This window comes from Carassius carassius, chromosome 2 (assembly GCF_963082965.1).
Source record: "Carassius carassius chromosome 2, fCarCar2.1, whole genome shotgun sequence".
NCBI lineage: Eukaryota > Metazoa > Chordata > Actinopteri > Cypriniformes > Cyprinidae > Carassius > Carassius carassius.
Window position 1 is genome coordinate 13342527 of NC_081756.1, and position 23622 is coordinate 13366148.

The 23622-nt window shown below is 37.2% G+C and overlaps 2 protein-coding genes across 2 annotated transcripts; both read left to right on the forward strand.

The window, feature by feature from the left end:
- Positions 1–3287: 3287 nt before the first annotated feature.
- Positions 3288–15798, forward strand: LOC132103228 (acetylcholine receptor subunit beta-like). The gene is made up of 11 exons (XM_059508159.1): positions 3288–3868; positions 4874–5007; positions 5549–5593; positions 6529–6638; positions 10030–10138; positions 10413–10560; positions 10798–10983; positions 12534–12757; positions 12875–13053; positions 15125–15266; positions 15512–15798. The coding sequence occupies exons 1-11, from the start codon at positions 3817–3819 to the stop codon at positions 15650–15652; spliced, it is 1470 nt and encodes a 489-aa protein (XP_059364142.1). The 5' UTR covers positions 3288–3816; the 3' UTR covers positions 15653–15798.
- A 3393-nt stretch (positions 15799–19191) lies between these two features.
- On the forward strand, positions 19192–23201 carry cldn7a (claudin 7a). The gene is made up of 4 exons (XM_059508172.1): positions 19192–19549; positions 21472–21636; positions 21873–21957; positions 22292–23201. The coding sequence occupies exons 1-4, from the start codon at positions 19327–19329 to the stop codon at positions 22455–22457; spliced, it is 639 nt and encodes a 212-aa protein (XP_059364155.1). The 5' UTR covers positions 19192–19326; the 3' UTR covers positions 22458–23201.
- Positions 23202–23622: the final 421 nt, after the last annotated feature.

The following is a 23622-nucleotide window of genomic DNA, read 5'->3' on the forward strand; positions in this document are numbered from 1 at the left end:
AGATTATAAATCGCACCTGAGTATAAGTCGCATCAGTCCAAAAATACGTCATGATGAGGAAAAAACATATATAAGTCGCATTTATTTAGAACCAAGCACCAAGAGAAAACATTACCATCTTCAGCCGCGAGAGGGCGCTAAACGTCTTCAGTGTAGACTACAGGAGCACTGAGCAGGATAGAGCGCCCTCTCGCGGCTGGAGACGGTAATGTTTTCTATTGGTTCAATTTCTCTTGGTTCATTTCTCTCGGTTCATGTCAAATTATTTTTGATAAATAAGTCGCACCTGACTATAAGTCGCAGGACCAGCCAAACTATGAAAAAAAGTGCGACTTATAGTCCGGAATATACGGTAGATATTTCTTGAACACCAGATCATATACCAAGATATTAAAATAATTTATGAAGTATTATATGGCACTGAAGAATTGAGTAATGGCTTTGTCTTCACAGGAACAAATTTTTGAAAAACCTTATTTTAATTGTAATGACATTTCTCAATATTACTGTTTGTGCTGTATTTTTTTTAATCAAATAAATGCAGCCTAAGTGAGTATAAGTGACTTCTTACAAAATCTTTACTGAACCCAAACTTTTAAATGGTAGTGTATTTGCATCTATGCATAATGTGTAAGAAACGGTTTAGAATCCCAGTGTGATGTGTGCTCTTAAATGTGTGAATGCTGTTCTAGTTATTATCTAGTCAATATTTTTTAAGAAACTTCTATGTGATTAATAAGAGGGGGGAAAATCTGTTTTTTTTTTTTTTTACATGAACAGTTTCCCGCACCTTTTACACACTGTATATGAATGTCCTCTACCATGTGCTTGTCTGTGTATGCAAATAAAGTGTGGCCCAAGATAAGTAGTTTATACTTTTATATATTATTTACTAATTTGATACAACATTTCAATTGCAAATTATATGATTAGCATAAAAATGAGTGAACACTGTTAAAAGGGACCTTTTGAATGGAACAGGTGGAAAACAACACTTATTACTTCAGATATCCTTATGAGACGCTACTGTCCTCTTACCTATATAGACACTACAGAGAAAACAACTGAATAGATGAAGGAAAACATATGGATTTACCTTAAAGTGCCCTGATTATACCATTTTAGAGGTTCCTAATATTGTTTTGGGAATCTCCTATAATAGGTTTACATGCATGCAAGGTCAAAAATCTAAGATTCAGTCTCTTAAACCCCTCCTTTCCATGAACCTACTCTGCTCTGATTGGTCAGGTGGTTCGGTCTGTTGTGATTGGTCTACCACTTGCTGTGTGTGTCAGAAATGATACACCCATTGCCAAAGTTCTGTATTTTGAACACTCTATAGAAAATATAAGCATCTATTATTTATCATCAAGTTGTGATTGAGTGAAGCCAGCTGGTTCAGATCAACTGGATACTGAGCCATCTTTCAAAAGCTAACGTTTGGTGAACTCTCCAAGATTAGAGAAGCAGTCGTCGGTAAAATGACAGGAACACAAAAAAAGCTTTGGGTTGTACTGCTGTGAATTTTAACCACTGATTCTTTGCAGACTCATCTTTCAGAAGTGAAAATATAAAAAGAATTTTACTTTCAAAGTGTAAGACACAGCATCTTCTCAACATGATGTTAACCACAAGCTACAGTGTTTGTAGAACGTAGAACATAGGCTTGCATTAAGTTAGATTAGAAAACTGACGACTCATTTAGGCTGTTCAGAGTCAATTCTTTCCTTTGGGAGAAAATGACTTTATCATGCACTTTCGCATTTAAAACTTTGCAGATCCTTTACACTCAAATACAGCTACATTACACACTGCACGAAATGCAATTTGAAATTGCATAATAGGGTCACTTTAATTTGTTGCAATAATTGGTCTGGAAATGCGGTCTGTTCTTTATCTCACAACAGAGAGGCATGGCTTATTACTTCTCTGAAAAACAGGAATTAGAATATAATTAACCTGAAGTCTAATCAATTCTCAAAGCCACCCTGCCCTTAAAAATAAAAACACAACATTTTGAGTCTATTGAGAGTTGCCTATAATGTGAACTATGCCTTACACAAAAGAGATCTCAGAATATTCAGAATGACTGACATAAGGCTTAAAAGATTTACGAAGGTATATCTAACAACCTTGATGTCCATCGACCCACTATAAGACTAATTGTGTATAAATTATAAGTTGTTACTCTGCCCACTAACTCTGGAGATTAATGTTTGGGAATGTTTTGAATGGGATATTGACTTTGTGGGATTTGTATTGCGCTTGTCTGAGACTTGTTTACAGCGTGTTTGTGCTTACCATCAGCATTTCGCCTTACAGACGACTAAAGCATGTTGACTGGGGTCTAAAATCAATAAACAGCAGTTACTGCAATGATCGTTATTACTAATATTATGCTGCTCTCTACTATTAGTTATGACAAGAACCTTTGCATGTTATAGAGTGTAACCGTGCACACCCCCTTTTCCAGCAGCACTGGTTCCAGAAGTATTTTTTCCATTCATTTTTCCATAGGGTTTTTTAAGTCTATATATAAAATATATAATGTTTTTTTTTTCGCTGCAACTCTGATTGGTGGATTTCTTTTTTTTTTTTTACAGAATCATGTTTAATTTAGTTTTTCACCAGGGATTCCACTGTTAAAGATGATTATTTAAAGCAAAGCAGAAGTTAAAAAGAATGCAAACTGATAGCATGAACGAAAGCATATACCATTAATTAACAACCTTGTAGCTCACAGTAAGTCTGTCTTTTTTTTTATAAGTTATCTTTAAAAATCGATTTCCCCATGAAGACAATGAATGCCATTTTTACTTTCGAAAGCCAACTCTATTGCTCTTTTTAGTTTGTAAAATTCAGTTGTCATGGCTGATCATTACTGTGCTAGACTGTGAGATGCTAAGTGTGTGTGTGTGTGTGTGTGTGTGTGTGTGTGTGTGTGTGTGTGTGTGTGTGTGTGTGTGTGTGTGTGTGTGTGTGTGTGTGTGTGTGTGCGTGTGTGCGTGTGTGAGAGATTGTATAACTGATGTCGCCTTGCAGCCACAGCAAATGCCTTTACCACAATACAGACAGAACAAATTGAACAGAGGCAGAGATATGGGTATGTTAAGAGTGTGAAAACCTCGTGCCTTCATGTTGGTCACTTTTTTGCTCCCATGTGTGTGTATGGGGACACAATTTCTGAGAATGTCCTCAGATGAATGGCAATAAGCCAAAATATACCATAAGGCAAAAAGGTTCTCAACACTTGCATTCTGGCTAATGACAAAATCAGCATTTGAGAGTTGGTCTTTACTAATTTTAATTGGGTTATATTAAGAACAAGTGTGAAAGGGAAGTCCCCACGAAAGTATGTTAGCAGTGTGATTGTGTGTGCATGTGAGTATGTTCACTCCTGTCCTTTCTCACCCTCCAGAAACGAACAGCCGTACCCAACTCTTCCCTTTGTTCTCCCACAAAAATATCCACACACACACACTTACACAAACCATCAACAGGTGCCTGCCAGGGTAGAGTCCACACATTCCTTTCTCCCTCCCATAATTCCCTTTCCTCCCAACCAATCACAGGCCTGCTTTTCACAAGTTGCAGGGAGTAGAAAAGTGATGAGGTGACCATGTCAGGGTTTGGTAGGAAAGGTTCGGCACTGTAATTAACACGAGGTTCAGCACTGTAATTAGCTGTTTGTTAGAGAGAGGACAGACACTGTGGAGTGGGATATGCACGTTAGTGTGAGCTTGTTAAGGTGTGTTTGTACGTGGTGCCAGTGGTGACGGCTGGTGCCAGACTGTGGATATACAGATTGTACTTATAATGAAGACTCTGCTTTGGGTTCTGTGGTGCTGCTGGCTTCTAACTCTCACAGGTAATACAGATCTGGTTTTTCTGTGTCCTTTTCATGTGAGAAGAGTGTTTGTGTTGTTATATCTACACTAGCATTGAAAAGTTTGGGGTTGGGCGGATTATTTGATCTCAAATACAGCAAAAAAAAAATTATAATAATAATAAATAAATAAATATTTCTATAATAATTTATTGCAATTTATTAATTATTTTTTGTAATTTATTCTGGCAAAGCTGAATTTTCAGGAGCCATTATTCCACATGATCCATCATTCTAATATGTTGATTCAGTGGTCAAGAAACATTTCTTATTATTATCAATGAAACAGTTGTGCTGTGCATCTTTGATGAATAAAATGTTCAAAAGGGCAACTTTAAACAGAAATTCTTTAATGTTGCGTTTGATCAATTTAATGCATCCTTGCTAAATAAACATAAATTTCATAAAAAAAATCTAATAAAATGACTGACCCCAAATGTATGTATATATGTGTGCACATGGATGCATATATTTGTTTATAAGAGTTTATGCCTTGTTATTATATAAAATTATAATTTTTTGTGCATGTACAGTTACAGTATGTATAAAAGTATTTAATTGTGTGTGTGTGTGTGTGTGTGTATAATTACAATATTATTTATATTAATATTGCAAACTATTTATAGTTATTAATTAATTTGGAATCGGTATATGGTCATGTTTATCTGAACAGACGTTATTGTATGTAGATAGGAACAGGTGTATATGTCACCGGTGTGTGTCAGTTATGTGCTTTCGTGAACTGCATGTGACAGACTGCATCTCTCTGACATTCAATCCAGATAATGTTTAGAATGCTACAGCATATTTGACCTTGTGACCATGTTGATCTGGTTCAGCCCATTCTTAGAAAACCCTTTTTTATGTCAGAAGAGACACAGGGAGGGAGAGACAGACTAGTGGTGGAGTTATGCTGGTTAAGAAACAAGGAGAGGTAAGGAGTTAATGACCTGCTGTAATAAAACAAGCATTCGTGTGTGTTTTCAGTGGCATCCGAGGCTGAGCGGAGGCTACTGGAGGATTTGTTTCAGGATTACAACCTGAAGGTGCGGCCAGCACGTACCTGGAATGAGCGAGTGATGGTCCGAGTGGGAATGACTTTAGTACAGCTCATCAGCTTGGTATGATCCACCAAACATTCACGCATAAACACGTCCACACACACACGTTTTCCTATGTGGAATTACTCACTGATCCTCTCTTTATTCATTGTTTATTTCCAAAGCATCTCTCTCTCTCTCTCTCTCTCTCTCTCTCTCTCTCTCTCTCTCTCTCTCTCTCTCTCTCTCTCTCTCTCTCTCTCTCTCTCTCTCTCTCTCTCTCTCTCTCTCTCTCTCTCTCTCTCTCTCTCTCTCTCTCTCTCTCTCTCTCTCTCTCTCTCTCTCTCTCTCTCTGTGTAATCACTCACAAAGTTTGTGTTAGGTGACATTCACAGCAGGCTGTTGGAGACCAGCTGCCTCTCTCGAACCCACTGGGCCATGCAGCCAATGCTTTAGCAACATTTCCCTAACATTAGAGAAACATTAGCATTTAGTCCCCTATCAGCAAGCACTTTCCAGCCATGAGGCATCAAGCCATGCAGATGGAAGGACTGACTGTGACAGCATGCCACACTCGACGTGTTAGAGTCGTGCTAATGTCACTATTTCTCCTCTCTCACAGAACGAGAAAAATGAAGAGATGACAACAAACGTGTTCATGAATATGGTAAGAGGCAGATCATTTATCTCATATGTCCTAACTGCTGTTTATTTTCTGCTTTGATTGACTTGTCACTTTTTATAACCGCAAGTCATTTTTGGCTGTTCATTTCTTTTTTTAAACCTGTCTTATGTACTTTCTTCAGATGTAGAGCAAATAAGTGTGCTCATGTTGCTCAGTAGAATGATGCTGTGTGTGAGAGAAAGAATTGGTTTGATTAGCTAAGAGAATAAGGTTTGGGGAATTTATTCCAAATAGGTTTGTCAAAATGTCCATTTAAGGATATCCTGATTTGGACAAATCATTAAAGGGGACATCGGATGCTCATTTTCAACAAGTTGGTATGATTCTTTAGGGTCTTCTAAGAAATGTTTGCAACTTACTTTGGTTAAAATTCCTCAATGGTCGTGTAAAACAACACCCTTTTTAACTTGTCAAAAACAGCTGTGTTCAAACCGATCAGTTTCGGTGCATGTCTCTTTAAATGATAATGAGCTACTGCTCACCACACCCCTCTCTTCCATTTTTTGTGTATTTGGTGGTGCATTAGAAAAAACATCAAAAACAAAACTAATCCACTGCGTCCTCAGTGGCTCTCATGTAGGGAGAAAATAAAGTATCTTATGTTCACTTATACATCTTACCACAAAACCCCCGCATTGCTCACGAGACTTTGTTGTTGCTACAGCTGCTCAAGTGCAGAGAAAATGGTGTACAGCGTACAACTGGCCAAGGGCTGAAATATGCTAATATGGGCAGTCCGTCAGTGGTCATGGGAGGGGCCTGAGCAATATGACCTCATACTGCTCAGAAAATCTAAAGTTTTTTGAGGATTAAAAAAAGGATTGAATGGATTTTTATCATTGTAGGTTGGTTGTATCCACACACACACAAAAAAGTAGAATTTGATGGAAATTCCATTCCTCCTCTACTCTTTCAAGGAATGGACAGATTACAGGTTGTCTTGGAATCCTGAGGACTATGACAGTATTGACGTTGTGCGAATTCCTCCCTTAAAAGTGTGGCGTCCAGACATCTATCTAATCAACAAGTGAGAACATCCTTCTACAATGCCACACTGACAAACATTTGAAATATTTAGTTTTAAGAAGTGCATGATCAGGGTACATGCCACAGTATCATACTTAAAGGGTTAGTTCACCCAGATAGCAAATTTATGTAATTAATAACTTACCCTCATGTTGTTTCAAACCCGTAAGACCTCCGTTTATCTTTGGAACACAGTTTAAGATATTTTAGATTTAGTCCGAGAGCTCTCAGTCCCTCCATTGAAGCTGTGTGTACGGTATACTGTCCATGTCCAGAAAGGTAAGAAAAACATCATCAAAGTAGTCCATGTGACATCAGAGGGTCAGTTAGAATTTCTTGAAGCATCGAAAATACATTTTGGTCCAAAAATAGCAAAAACTACGACTTTATTCAGCATTGTCTTCTCTTCCATGTCTGTTGTGAGAGAGAGTTCAAAACAAAGCAGTCTGGATATCCGTTTCGCGAACGAATCATTCAGTTCACCAAATCGAACTGAATCGTTTTAAACTGTTCGCATCTCTAATACGCATTAATCCACAAATGACTTAAGCTGTTAACTAGAGCTGAAACAACGAATCGATTTAATCGATTAAAATCGATTATTAAAATAGTTGTCAACTAATTTAGTCATCGATTCGTTGCTAAATAACTTTTATTTGCCGTAAGCGGCTCATTTCGTGCATATTTCAAATCTGCGGTGACCAAAGTGTGGCAGTAATGAGCCACCGGAGGTTTTACTCAGCCAGTACAACAGGAGAAGTAGCGAATAGCCAATAGCTGGCCTTGTTTTATGTCACGTGCTTCCCGAGCAGCGTCTCTGCGGCCATAGACATCATATGATGTCTATGTCTGCAGCATTCAGCGTGATGTGGGAGTACTTTACATTGAGCCTTTAAAAAAGAAGAGTAACCTGTAAACTCTGCACTACTGCACTGTTTAAGGGGACGTTCACATATCGCGTCTTTTGCACGCTCAAGTTCGTTATTTCCAACACCGCACCGCATCGAGTTAAAAACATTTAAACTTTTCAGAATGCCGCAACCGCACCGCGGGTCATGTGACAAGAACTAACCAATCAGCTTCATCCTTTCCCGTAACAACGTTAAAAGCTCAGTCAAGATGAAAGGAACAGCTGATCATAGTTGTATATGGATTTCCATTTTGAAATAAATTTAGTAGCAGAGCTACTGCAAGCGATTTTTTTGAGTACAAATCCATTTATCCTTTGCTGAAATTTCCGCGTCTTCAATGAGAGAGCAAGGAGGTTGCTTAGCAAAGGCAGACGCCTCAGGGGCGCTTCTGCGCGAGCGCTTTGGAAAGAAGCGTTATAGGCGCGATATGTGAACGGCCCCTAAGACTTTCATTTGTGCAGATTCTCCAGTACAATGTTGTTTGCAAATGTTTAGTCGTAAAAGCTGATAACATTGCTTTTTAACAGTTAACATTTAAAGCTTTACAAACATGTTCTGTGATCAGTTTGTCGTTTACCAGTTCAAAATTCAGTCGTGCAGCCTAATTATGACTGAATGAGAGAGGTAAATGTAGATATTTGAAATGCACTTTTTTTTCTAAGTATTCACTGCTCTTTTTCACACAGCAGGTTTTTTGTGTGTGTCCCATTTTTTTTCTGGACAACCTTCTGATGGATTTTACTTTAAATTGTGAGTTCCATTCAGGTTTCATGCCATTGGCACTTTTTTTGAAGGATTGTTTACAATTTCACAGCAAAAGCTATAAAGCTGTTTCCCAGTAAATAATAAAATACAATGCACTGCAATTTTATTCTGTTTTATCCTTATTCTTCGTGAAAATATGTTCTGAAAGATTCCTTAATAAGCTTTGTTCAGGATGTTAAACTACTTTAGGAGCTCTAAGGACTGCCATGGTGAAAACATTATTTTAAATCTCCTTGTGAAATTTGCTAGAGTATGGGTCAATGTTCTGATTGCAGAAGAGTTCAACAAAAGAATTACTAACACAATAAAACAACTCCAGGTATATTTTTGATGAGGATATGACATATATAATCTCTTAAATCTATGCTGAATGATAAAGACCATTTATTAATAATTTACTTGGGGAAAAAATGGAAAAAACTAAAATATAAGTACATAAACCGATTAATCGATTAATCGTAAAAATAATCGACAGATTAATCGATTATCAAAATAATCGTTAGTTGCAGCCCTACTGTTAACTTTTAATGTGGCTGACACTCCCTCTGAGTTCAAACAAACCAATATCCCGGAGTAATTCATTTACTCAAACAGTACACCGACTGAACTGCTGTGAAGAGAGAACTGAAGATGAACACCAAGCCGAGCCAGATAACGAACAAAACATTGACTCGTTCACGAGTCAAGAACCGTTTCTGTCAGACGCGTCCGATTCGTGAACCGAGGAGCTGATGATACTGCGCATGTGTGATTCAGCATGAAGCAGACCGACACACAGAGCCTCTGAACTGAACTGATTCTTTTGGTGATTGATTCTGAACTGATTCTGTGCTAGTGTTATGAGCGCGGGTAAACTGAAGGCTTGAATCAATGGCAATCATCGCAAATGACGCCATTATACGTCGAGCGCAAAAGAACCGGTGAACCGTTTTCTTCAACCGGTTTATTGAATCGAACTGTCCGAAAGAACTACTGGTGATCCGAAAACCGATGCAACCGGTTCTTCACTCGTGAACGAGTCAGTCTATTGTTCGCTATCTGGCTCGGCTCGGTGTTCATCTTCAGTTCTCTTTTCACAGCAGTTCAGTCAGTGTACTGTTTGAGTGCATGCATTACTCCGGGATATTGGTTTGTTTGAACTCAGAGGGAGTGTCAGCCAGTGTCAGTGGATTAATGCGTATTAGAGATGCGAACCGTTTAAAACGATTCAGTTCGATTTGGTGAACTGAATGATTCGTTCGCGAACCGGATATCCAGACTGCTTTGTTTTGAACTCTCTCTCACAACAGACACGGAAGAGAAGACGATGCTGAATAAAGTTGTCGTTTTTGCTATTTTTGGACCAAAATGTATTTTCGCTGCTTCAAAAAATTCTAACTGACCCTCTGATGTCACATGGACTACTTTGATGATGTTTTTCTTAGCTTTCTGGACATGGACAGTATACCGTACACACAGCTTCAATGGAGGGACTGAGAGCTCTTGGACTAAATCTAAAATATCTTAAACTGTGTTCCAAAGATACACGGAGGTTTTACAGGTTTGAAACAACATCAGGGTAAGTTATTAATTACATAAATTTGCTATCTGGGTGAACTAACCCTTTAAATTTAAAACCTTTTGATCTCTTTTCACTGTAAAAATAAATGTTAGGAAATCAAACCTGCAAGAGACACCGAATTTAGGACTTGACTGAGGTGTTCTCTTTCTGTTTAGTAATGATGGTCAGTTTGACGTTGCCCTGTATGTGAATGTGCTAGTGAGGAGTGATGAAACCGTCTCCTGGTATCCACCAGCCATCTACCGCAGCTCCTGTTCCATAGAGGTACATGCAAACTTGTTACTATGCTAACATTTTAATGCAGTGTTCTGGGATCAGTAGAAATAGACTTCTTTTGTAAATGCATTGAATGCATATATGTCATTTTATAAATTAATTGTCAGAATGACAAAAACTATTGTTGGCATTTAACCTGTGTTTAACCTTGAACCACAAATCACTTTTGGCATATTGCTGATTTAAAAGGATATTATTATTATATTGTACTATTATTGTATCGTACTGTATTGTGTTCAAATCTGTGTTCCCATCCCTATAGGTGGCGTACTTTTCATTTGACTGGCAGAACTGCTCGATGGTGTTTCGTTCCTACACATATGATTCCTCAGAAGTGGACCTTCAGTACGGTCTAGATGAAGATGGCAACGAGCTCCATGAGATAGTGATTGATGAGAATGCATTCACTGGTTAGTGTACTACTACCTAAAAGTGACAACGTCCTGTCTAAGGTCAGGAACTATGGTATATATGTCAGTGAATATTTATGAAAATAATATTTGTACATAATTATGTTCTCCAAAGTAATATAGTTAATCCACCTGTAGTCGTTTTTGATCGCCAAGCAATGTAGCAACTTGGCACATGGCACACTCTCTTCTTCTTTCTATCTCTCTTTCTCTCATTAGTCCTCTCTCTTCCCTAAGAGAATGGTGAGTGGCAGATTTGTCATAAGCCCAGCAGAAAGAACATCCATGATGACTTGTATGAGGACATCACCTTTTATCTGATCATTGAGAGGAAGCCCCTGTTCTACATCATTAACATCATCGTGCCCTGCATCCTCACCAGTGTGCTGGCCATATTTGTCTTCTATCTGCCACCTGGTGCAGGTGACCATCTTTTATTAGAAAATCACTATGATGACTGTAAATTGTGGAGTTTTATGTTCAACTTTGATGAACTTCGTTTTTAAAGTCAGTAAGATTTGTAAAAAAAAAAATTTTTTTTTTTTAAAAGAATTCTCTTATGCTCACCCAGGCTGCATTTATTTATTCAACAATACAGTAAAAATGTTAATATTGTGAAATATTATTACAATTAAAAAAATCTAGTTCTGTATATTTAAAATGTAATTTATCCCCTTAACTGTCACTCACATTTTTGAACATAGACTTTGTAATGCACGATCCAAACTTAAATTTTTATAATTCATGAATGAAAACATTTTGTAACATGATATTGATGCACCATTTACATGGTAATGCAATGTCTGATTTTAAAATGAGTTTTAAAGGATGAATTTTGAGATTTTAAGTTTTCAGTTGATATATAATTTCTGATGATTTCTAAAATGTGATAGAGAAAAAGGCAACAAATAAGTCTTTTTTTTTTTAACCAAGGTCAAAAGTCCTGTTATAATGTAGATTTTTGAGGGTGCACTCTTGTCATAAATTAATCGATTACTTTTCCTACATCATTTTTAACAAAAAACATTGGAAAAATATTTATTTGGGAGTCTTAGACCTTTCCAACGATATATAGTTTGTCAAGATTAGATTAGATTTAATTGTAATTGTAAATGTAGGCGTCCCACAGAGGGGAAGGGTGACAGTTTTATGTGATAGCAAAGCTGAATTTTCAGCAACCATTATTCAAGTCTTCAGTGCCACATAATCCTTCAGAAATCATTCTAATACGCTGATTTGCTGCACACACACACACAAATAAATAAATAAATACAATACTCTCTCTTATTATGCAATGCTACGGAGCCCCACACATGACATAAAAATAATAAATAAATTAATAAATTGTGTGCACGATTTACTATTGCACGATTTAGCAAATCGAGGGAACGAATTAGTAAATCGTGCACACGATTTGTAAATTGAGTGAACGAAATAGTAAATCGAGGAAACGCAATAGTAAATCGTGTGCACAATTTATAAATCGAGTGAACGAAATAGTAAATCGAGGGAACGCAATAGTAATCTTGTGCACGTTTAAGTACACTGAGGGAACGAAATAGTAAATCGTGCACACAATTTAGCCTTGTCATGTGTGGGGCTCCGTACAATGCTAAAAACAGTTAATATTTAATATTTTTGTAGAAACCACAATATATTTTTTTGTATATTACAAATGTCTTTACTGTCATGTTTATTCAGTTTAATGCATCTTTGACGAATAAGGGTTTTAACTTCTTTTAAAAAATCTTACTGACCCCAAACTTTTGAATGGTAGTGGGTTTTTCTTTTCTTTTTTTCAAAACTACAGAAGTATTTTAGCTGTTTGCAAAATGTGGAGGACATGATTTAACTTTGTCTTTTGTTTTGAGCAATTTTAAATTAGCCTACTTAATCATTTGTAATTGTATTTAGAAAGTTAATGCAATACAATGTGTCTGTGTGTGAGACATGTTTTCTGATCACTCCCTCAGGTGAGAAGATGACTCTGTCTATCTCAGTCCTCATTGCTCTCACTGTTTTCATGCTGTTGTTGGCTGACAAAGTTCCAGAAACATCACTTGGCATACCGATCATCGTTAACTATGTAATGTTCACCATGATCCTGGTGACGTTCTCAGTCATCCTTAGTGTGGTGGTCCTGAACCTTCACCACAGGACTCCCAGCACACACCACATGCCCGTATGGGTGAGAAAGGTGACTCTTAGAAAGATTCCGATTCAGGAAGATTTTGATATAGAAAGCAGCTTATTTACATTATTCCATAAACTTACTTAAAACTGAAAGCATTTCCTGTCGTGTAACATTCTGTAGATTTTCATCAACTTACTGCCCCATTACTTGGGTGTGCTGAGGCCCCAAACTGAGTTACCGGTGGAGGACGAACCAAAAGAAAACATCCCATTGGGTTATCTGGACAAAGGTCTTAAACCTGGAGGTGAATATTTCATCCGAAAGATCAACCCAGAGCTGGTATTGCCTTGGAGAGGAAGGTTAGTACTATGTGCAAGAAAACATAATTTAATTAGTCTCAGTCAATCACAAAATAGTTCAGTGTGGGCGAATGATGAAAGTCACTGTGCTGGGTTTCTCTTCTCAATCCAAGGGCAGTTGATTTCAGCCCAGTCACCCTTCCAGAGTCGCCAGAATCTAAGCCCTTGTTGAGCTGAAGCATTAGACTTTAATGCACACAAGAACAGCAGGGGAGGGCAGAAGAGATTGAGGATGCACTTAAATGGATAAATGGACTTTTGGATGGACAGATGGACGGGTTTTCTCTGAAAACGTGCACATGAATCTGTTTTAGTGTACAGTTTGTGTGTGTGTGTGTAGCAGAGACATGTCTTTATCCGTCCATAATAGAAGTAATGAACTGCTTTACAGGCACACTGGGGTGCCTCTTCTCTTCTTCATCTGTTTGAGAATGGCTCGTGACCTGTGCTCTGTCACTCATGCTCCTGTAATTTGGTGCTGCAGAGTGTGCCACTCTTTAGCCAGTCTAACAGGTGCCAGTCTAACAGGTGGTCTTAAGATGTCTGCATGCCGCTAGAGCTTTATTGAAGTCCTAAGCTCATAAATCCTTCAAGATGTGGCACCGGTCTTTACGGCTATAGGATTGGAGAGGTGATTTCCAGAAAAGTTCTTTTTTTTTTTTTATGCGATCCATTTTTATTAGCAGGCAGTACTTACTATGCAAACTTTGGAATAACCTAAAGGACTGAAAAAAAAACAAATTTCTTAGAAAATCTAATGATGTTTTGACATTAAAGCTTGATGTGTGGTCACAACCGTGTTTGATGTCAGAGCTTGGTTGGTTTGAAAAATGTGTAATGAACTCAAGTCTTGTTTGAAAACAGGTGTCTGGATACCCTGAACACAACTGGCACGAAAGCAATACAGACTCATTTTAGGAAATTAACTGCTATTAAAAATACATGATTTGAGTTTGTATTGTGGTATTTTGCAAGCAGAGTGACAAATGCATTTCTCATTGTTTCTTGTCAGAAACAAAATTAATTAAAAATTAATTAATTTAACATCCCCTTTGAGTCCTTAATTTACTGTATATACTAAAATATCCTATTTGTTAGTATTTTGAATTCACTTTTATTTTTATATTTGTGACCCTGGAGCATAAAACCAGTCTTAAGTTGCTGGGGTATATTTGTACCAATAGCCAAAAATACTACATTGTATGGGTCAAAATTATACATTTTTCTTTTATGCCAAAAAATCATTAGGATATTAATTAAAGATCATGTTCATGTATCAAAACTTATCATTGCTAAGAACTTCATTTGGACAACTTTTAAGTACCCTCAGATTCCAGATTTTCAAATAGTTGTATCTCGGCCAAATATTGTATGAGTTGTTAGAGCTCCTGTTTATACCGGTATGCATCTCATTGACCGTGCATATCATGTGCTGGACACGTGCTGCTCTCTGTTTAATCCCTGTTGGAAAAAACTCACCCTTGAAAGAACAGGAATGTGAGAGAGGAGAGGTCAGTCCCAGATACAACACTGCTCTAATCCATTCTACACTGTATGACAGACTCTTTCCCTATAGCACAGAGCAACACAATGCTGGCCTCTACAATAAACTCATGCTAATGTACAACAGGACATGCAGAACTACATTACTGCACAGTGCTTTGTTATTAGTGATACTTACTAATTGCTGTTGCTCATACTTATGTATTTCCATAGAATATTACATTGCATGCTTTATAATTTATGTGGCTTGTTGCAGAGATGTTTGCTGTTACTTTTAGTTGCTCAAATCAGATGATTTTCTCCTAGAATTATGATGCCATGTTTTTCATGAATTGCTCATTACTGTTTTAAAAATAAAAAAGCAGGATATGGTCTGAGTATATTTTCAGCATTCAGCATTTTGTGTAAACTGTTCCTTTCACGATTTTTATAATTTTATGTACTGTTAATAATCCAGTAATTGGACATGGAAACACCGCAGAATGACAATTTGTGTTTTATTTGTACACTTATGAACCTTTGTTTGGGGTTAATCATTCTTTCATTTGTGTGTATGTGTGCTTTTCAGTTATAATGAGAGTACTGTGAAGTTGCAGAGGTTTTCAAACAGTGACATCTATTGTCTGATTCTGCCTCCGAATCTCAAATCTGCAATCGCCGCCATCACGTACATGGCTGAACAATTGAAGAAACAGGATGTGGATGATACTGTAAGTCTATGAACAATCACACACACCATGCTGACACATGCTCACAAACTACACACGTTCATTCACTTTCCTCCTCTGTTTTTTCACACATACTCGCAGACACACAAAGAAACCTTTATCTAAGGCTCTTCCTCTCGGTCTGTCCCTGATCCTCATGATTATTCATAAATCGGCAATACACATTCTCCTGTGTTAGTGAGATAAACATATCCCATTGTTTCTGTGTTTGATGTGTGCTTGTGTAGATGACAGATGACTGGCAGTACATTGCTGTGGTTTTGGATCGTCTCTTCTTTTGGCTCTTTGTCATCATTACTACGCTGGGCACACTGGCCATGTTTCTGGATGCCAGTTTCAACTACACTCCTGACCAACCTTTTCCATGAGTACATCATCCCTTCAACGACAAGCACACAGCTACTGCACAGCTCCTGAACATAAAACATAGTTAGACTGTAGTTCATGTGGACCGACTCTAGGGGGCACCAGAAAATCATCTTTCTTCTCCATCAATCTTCTTTCTTTCTTTTTCTTTCTTTCTTACTTTCTTTCTTTCTTTCTTTCTTTCTCTCTTTTTTCTTTTTGTTGATGTTTTCATGACAATATATTTGTTATTTTCAAGCTCTTTCAGGTCATCAACTACGCTTATGATCACACATTTGCGTTTATTACATACTGTATTAGGTCACTATATTTAATAAAACTTTAAGAATAATTATTTTACAATAATGTATTGTTTGTTTATTTTGAAGCTCTTTCCTGTGAGAAATTGGGCATCTCTAATGCCCTAGAGAATATATCATAAAGATTATAATCACATGTATTCAGCATAATCTAAACGGCCATATTTCTCACCTTGTTTGCAGCTCTTTTCTGTCTGTCAGCAGTGGTTTGTTAAATCCTTCCTGGATCTGACTTGTCACTGAACCATTAGGATATAAAGTCTGACAAGCATTCTGTAACTCTATTTTTAGCCAGTCTAGCTACGGTAAAGTTACTGAACTCGTGGCTCATGTTTAGCCTAAATTCCTAAAGCAACACAGTATGGTTCATGATATACTTACAACAGCTTTTATTAGGTTAACATTCAATTATTTAGATTTACCTGACCAATTTTATGCTAGTCTGCTAATATTTTGTGTTGGATCATTTACTGTACTACAAATTAAAGTTATTATTTTTCTTTCATTGGCAAGGCAAGTTTATTTATATAGCACATTTCTTACACAGTGGTAATTCAAAGGGCTTTACATAAAAGAAAGTAAAATAATAATGAAGAGAAATAATAACAAAAATAAAACAAGCAACTTTAAAACTTTTAAAATTATAAAAAAAAATTACTTATTTAAAATGAATTTAAAACCGTTAGAAAATGATTTTACATTTAAAAAAAACTGTGAAAATATTATGCAATCAGTTCGGACATTGCACAGTGCTCATTCAATAAATGCACCGCTAAACAGATGAGTTTTAAGTCTAGATTTAAATGTGACTAGTGTTTTAGCACATCTGATCTCTTGGGGAACTGATTCCAACTGCGGGCGGCATAATAACAAAAGGCGGACTCCCCTTGTTTTGTGTGAACCCTTGGTATTTCTAACTGACTCGATCCTAGTGATCTGAGTGCTCTGTTATTGGGTCATGGAAGTCAGAATTAAAAACAAAATGAACATTACTATATTTTTTCTATACGTTTCTTGGTGCAATTTATTCTCAAGACAAATTATAAAGTATTTTTGATCATATAAATGCAGTCTTTGTAAGCAAAAAAATAAAAAAAACTCTTTCCATAAAACACGTTTATGTTTAGTTGAAAGTTATTATCAGTTGAAAATTGACAAATTCCTTCAAATTCCTAGATTACATCAGTTTGGCCTGTGTGCCTACATTTCCGTGAAGGCACCTAGTTGCATAAGAAGTAAAAGAAAGAGGTAAGAAATAATGAAATAAGAAAAGCTCATTAGCCGAGTCACCGCTTTTGAGGGGAAACTAGAGGCCTGTGTGTTTTATTGCTAACGGTTCAGTGGGCTTCTAAGGAGGCTTACACCAGTTTAATCACTGTTTTTTTCACTGTCTATAAACTTCAAAAAAAGCCCTGGAGCCAGTCAAAAGAAAAGCTATGAAGGGAGTTTCTGTTCTTCTTGGGGCTGATTTAGCTCTGTCTGTTCTCCCTTTACTGAGTGTTGTCTGTTTACTGGAACTAGGTGGCGACAGAAGCTTCGAAAAAATGTAAAAGTTTCTTTTGTGTGTCAAGGCTTCTTGGCTCAGTGCTCAGGAACCAGCCAACAGGGTGGCATATAAATCACGTTACCAGGGTTGATTGGGGTAGTGTGTGCTAATGTCAAGATGTTACTGAAGCAAATGCGTTCCTTCTAATGTATCTTCCAGCTGTTGTCCCCCCTCCACACATTCTCTTGTATAAGAATTCTGAGAACAACATTGTGACTTTTAGGTTAACTGTTTAAATCCTGTTTGTGACTTTTAAAACCCTTTAAATGAAAATATCAAACATCAAACTAAAAACATCAGGGTGTCAGACATAGACACTTTCTGGAGTGAAAATCATTTCCCTTTGAAAAGCATTATTGATTCTGCCCTATTTTTCTCATGTTATAGATATTTCCTCTTTACCTTTGTGTGATGATTGTAAAATTGGTGCCAACTCTACTGCAGACAATAATTGATAGTGTTGCAGATTTTTTCCCCCTTTCACTGGAAGTCCAGAGGTCCCCTGATGGAATGGTTAGACATGACTAACGTGTCCTCATGAAATGGACAAGATGTAAGTTGAGGTCCTGAGACTTGTATAGGCAATAGCAGTGGGACTGCATTAAATGTGAAACTTTTTGGAATCACCGATAAATAGAATAGACTGAGTACAGTAGAGAAACTTTCAGCCTTTTTCATCACTACACAAAACCATATGCTGAAATGAAGTGATTTTTCACATGATATTTATTTAGCTTGTGTACTAAGATATCATAAATTGATAATAGCCATAAGTAGTTTATATTTTCCACAATTAGCTCATGAACATAAGGTGCATTTTTGTTGCAACTGTACCCATATGGTGTACCCATGGTACAGTTGAGATGCCCATTCTTAAAGGGATACTCCACCCTAAAATGAAAATTTTGTCATTAATCACTTACCCCCATGTCATTTCAAACCCGTAAACTTTGTTCATCTTCGGAACACAATTTAAGATATTTTGGATGAAAGCCTGGAGGTTTGAGACTGTCCCATAGACTTCCAAGTAAATAAATAAGTGTCAAGGTCAAGAAAAGGTATCAAAAGTCATCTCATAATACTCCATCTGCCATCAGACGTGCAATCTGGGTTATATGAAGCGACGTGAACAATTTTTGTAAGCGAAGAAAATAAAAATAACAACTTTATTCAATAATTCCTCTGATGGCAGATGGAGTATTCTGACGATGACTTTTCATACCTTTTCTGGACCTTGACATTATTTACTTGGCAGTATATGGGCCAGTCTCAAACTTCCAGGTTGTCATCCAAAATATCTTAAATTGTGTTCCGAAGACAAACAGAGCTTTTACGGGTTTGGAACGACATGGGGGTAAGTGATTAATGACAAAAGTTTTCATTTTCAAATTTTCAAAGCGGGTTTCCTTCTTAAAGACACTTGTATAGTAGAATATGTTTAAGAGAAAATATAAACTTAAACAAGTTTGCTAGCCTATATTTTGTGTAGGATAACCAAAGTTTAAAACTTAAGTGAAGATGATGCGAGTGATTCTATGTTGTGTGACGTCACGACTCCGGGCATTGCACAACTGGCGTCGCGCGCCAGCCAGCCGTTACCCTCTCATTCCCCTCCTAGATTACTACACTTCGGCATCTGTATTTTACGCAACACTTCGACTGGCAAACACCGCGAGCTGACGGACAGACAGGACGTTTTTCCTCCGAGATTTGGTCACTTTTCTTTTTCGGAGCGGTTCTTCAGAGAGTAACAGGTGCGGGACAGCAGCGGTGAGAGGAGTCAGACGTTTATTGCCAACTGTTGCTCAAGTTGCCATTAAGTGTCAATAATATGGCAAACTCGGGCGTTCAGTTGCTTGGATTTGGTCTCTCTCTGATTGGCATCATTGGACTGATCGTGGGCACCATCCTCCCACAGTGGAAGATGTCCGCGTACGTGGGGGACAGTATTATCACGGCAGTGGCCACTTACCAGGGACTGTGGATGTCCTGCGCGTTTCAGAGCACCGGACAGCTTCAGTGCAAAATCTACGACTCCATTCTACAATTAGACAGTGAGTGTCTATCTATCTGTCCCAGTCTATCTGTCTGTCTGTCTATCTATCTATCTTCCTACCTACCTACTATCTGACTGGTTTGTCTTAAAAAAAATGGAAAATAGAGAAATTGATAGAATAACTTTCTGTCTTATATATTTTCCCCCACATCAAGTGAGAATATATTTTTTTCACTTACATTATTTATTTTAATTTTAATGACCTGTGATGTAGAATGTAGAAAATCCCAATGGTTGATAAAAAAAACACACTATATCACAAATTTGATCTATTATGTATAAACTGATCAAGTGCCTGCCTTGTATAAGTCTATACTTCAGGTGTTTATTGGAATTCTCTGGCATTGGAAGCCGTAGTTTCCAACTCGCGTAGTTTCACACACACACTCAAATAAACACTGGTGCTATTCCCAGCCAGTGCTTGATTAATGGATGCTGGCCTCGCCAATGGGACATTGAATCTGTTGTATGACTGTAATGTAACCAGGCACGACAGGTAGCCATGGTGACATCAGCCCATGCTTCTCCAGGAAGAACGTAATCTATTGTTTCTATAGCTGCCAAAGTATTTTTATTAACACACCCAGCTACAAGTAATGAATTATGAGTTTATAAATTGAACTGAGTGCTTCAGTGTAGGGCTGTTACAGAAACATTCCCCATCGCCTGAGTCCCCCGAGGATTGGGATAGGAAACCACAACCTCGCATCCCTCCTCAGGGTTTGCAGAAACACTCTCTACAGATTAACACAGGCTGTTAAAAAATTTGATCTAGCTCTTGTGGTTCACTCCTTGAATTGATGTATTTACAGAGGGGCTCTGTGCTAAAACTCAGGGGTTATTTCTGAGAAAGCTGTGGGACACTTCCAGCTGAAACCAGCTGGAACTGCACCTGACAGCAGGTTGAATTAGGATGGAGGGAGGAGCGAAAGACAAGAGAGAAAACAGGAGGATGAAGGGTGACCCGCTGAATTCCACTGACTGTTTTCTGTGCCTGGCAAGAGATGCCTCATTGTGTTTTAATGAATAAAGGAGAGGAATAATTCTTCCACTTCACTTCAGCTTGCACCCCTGCCCTGCCCCTTGCACATTCCCTTTGTAATCTCCTCTCTTGGTGCGGTTTGTGTGCACATGTACAGGATTGCACTGGCACAGACTGGTTCTTGTCAGAATGGCTTCTTGCTCTCTTCTTAGCTGTATCAGCAGCATTCTTTTTTAATAGTGCATATTTAGCTAGTGTATGTGCCAAGGCAAACATCACTATTACTCGTGCTCAGACTTTTGTGAAAATGACACCCTGAACACTTTAGCAACAGCATAGAAAGAATTTATGTTATGATTTAATATAAATAATACTTTTAAAATATATATAATATGAAATTATTATAATATATAATATTCTTTATTTAACAGCTATTTTCTGATAGTTTGGCCCCTTGCAGGACTGATGTTTAAGATTTCGGTATCCAGTTTTGGATACATAAAACTAAATATTTTGAAATAGAAACTCAAATGTTTGTTATTCACTTTAATTTTGTTATCATTTCACATAAATTATAAATACATAATTCAATATTAATATCCAGTCTCAAGCCAGTTTTAGAAAAGAAGCTCAATTTAATTTGTTATTATTTAATATTATAACTATTAACAATTTTTCCCCATTCAAAACTATATGAGTAACATGTCTTGGGTATTCTGTAGTCTTTGTTATTATTTACAGTATGGTTTTTTTACAGTTTTAATTTGTTATCATTTAATTTAGCTTATTTAAAAGCTGTTTCCTGGTGGTTTAACCATTTGAACGACTGACCGTTCTTAAGATCTCAACGTCTAGTTTTAGTGTAGAAATTTACAATAAAAGCACAATCTGCATCTGTTTAATCTCTATCTCTGTTTTTCTCTATCTGTCTGCTGTAGGTGAACTTCAAGCGACCCGTGCTTTGATGATTGTGGGTATCGTTGCATCCATTGCCGGTCTTGGTGTGGCCTGCATGGGCATGAAGTGCACCACTTGTGGAGCTGATGACAAAGTTCGCAAGGCTCGCACGGCCATAATAGGGGGCATCATACTGTTAGTGGGAGGTGAGTGTATGTGTGAGCAAGATGAGACAGACTGTTCATGCAAGTTAACAGTGAACCATGCTTGAACTGCTCTTATATAACATCAGTCTCTGCTCAGTCTGAGGGTCAGTGGAAAACATTGAAAAAACAGGGTAGCTAATGCTAAATTAGCTAATGCTTTGAAGATATTGGCAAACAAAGAAAGATCTTATGTATTTTTTCTTCTTTTAAACAATTTCTCAATTTTGTTCCTACAGCCCTCTGTGCACTTGTTGCCTGCTCATGGTTTGCCCACAATGTGATCCGAGCTTTCTACAACCCTTTCACTCCAGTCAACACCAAGTGAGCACAAGGAATTTTACTTTGCACAATTTCTGGAGCAGAGTGTCCAAACTCTGTTCCTGGAGGTCCCCCAAAAAGAGACATTTTGGATATCTTCCTTATCTGACACACCCATCTCAGTTCTTGGAGCACTTCTACTAGTGTTGATGAGTTGAATTGGGTTGGTTCGATTATTGAAACATTAAAAAAGTGCAGTGTTGGAAGCATCCAGGAACAGGGTTAAGAAACACTCTAGAACTTTGGCCAAAAGCAATTATATAGTAAAAACAAAATAATAATAATATTGATGTATAATTTTCACATTTCCCATATGACCTTTTCTTTTTCTCTTTAGGTTTGAGTTTGGAGCAGCTATTTTCATTGCCTGGGGGGGGTCATTTCTTGATGTTCTCGGTGGAGCCATGTTGGCTGCCTCTTGCCCTCGAAGTAAACAAGTGTCAAAATATCCTAAAGGTAACCCTGCACGGTCTGCCAGCAGCAGCAACAAAGAGTATGTGTGACCAAGACTGCCCCCCACTGGACAGATACTGCACCAACTCCAGAAGGTGAAATATTTCTTCAACAAAATAATGAACTGAATAATGAAGGTTGAACTGCTGTCACTGAGGAAGACCACAGTTTACAAACTGTCTAATGTCCCATTATAAAAAGGGCAATTAGGTGTCCAATAGTTCAAATAGATAATGTATTTACAAACTCTCTGGGAGTTTTGGAAATGGAGGACTGGAGGAATCTAGTGCTAGTTCGAACACTTACAGATTGCTTTGAGCCCTCAGTGTTTCAATGAAGAGAAAAACTTGGTTGGTTTCTCTGTTTCAAATAAGAGCAACTTTGGCAGTGGGTCATATATGTTGGTGTTTTCAAAGTGCCCACTAGAGAGCACTATAACCAACACAATAAGAAGGTGTTGCCCAAAATGGAGGCAGAATTTTTATTTTTAAGATTTGCTTGTTTTTGATAATTTATCCCACAGAAATGCTAACCTTTTAACTACTCATTTGAGTCAGTGTTATGTAATTCCATGTAATTGCAGATGGTCAAAAAAGATCCTGAACATCATGTTTTTTTTTCATTAGCTTATTAACACATTGCAGTATTAACTCACCACCTCATGTTCATTTTATCATCCATGAGCCTATCTGAATATCTTGTACTTATAAAAGTTTCTTGATAATGGCAGTGTTAGTTATTGTTAATACACTTGTTTTACATGCTTATTTTCAATAAAGTTGGCTTTAATTGTATCAGGCTGGTTATTATTTCTGTGGCTGAAAAAGACAAATCACATTCCAAATGTGAATTTGCATTACACAAAAATACAGTGAGTCTATATTGATATCTGAGATTCGGAATATAATTTAAAGAAGGAAATAAAAGACTTCTTCCAGCCCGCAATGTCCTAAAATGTAATTTTTTTTTAATAGTAAAAAAAATTACAAAATACTTTTAGGGACATCAAAATTAAAGTGTTAATTGTGCATTGTTTTCATTTTCATTTTAACGCATTAAAATATTAAAAAATGCATCTATTTGTTCTTGACATCCTTTGGCTAGTGTTATAGTAGACAATACAAACACACACAAGAGAACTTAATTCAGTACTGGCATGGACTAATTAAAGAAAAAATGTGTGATTAATTAGTTTTTTTTTTTTTTATTGACAGG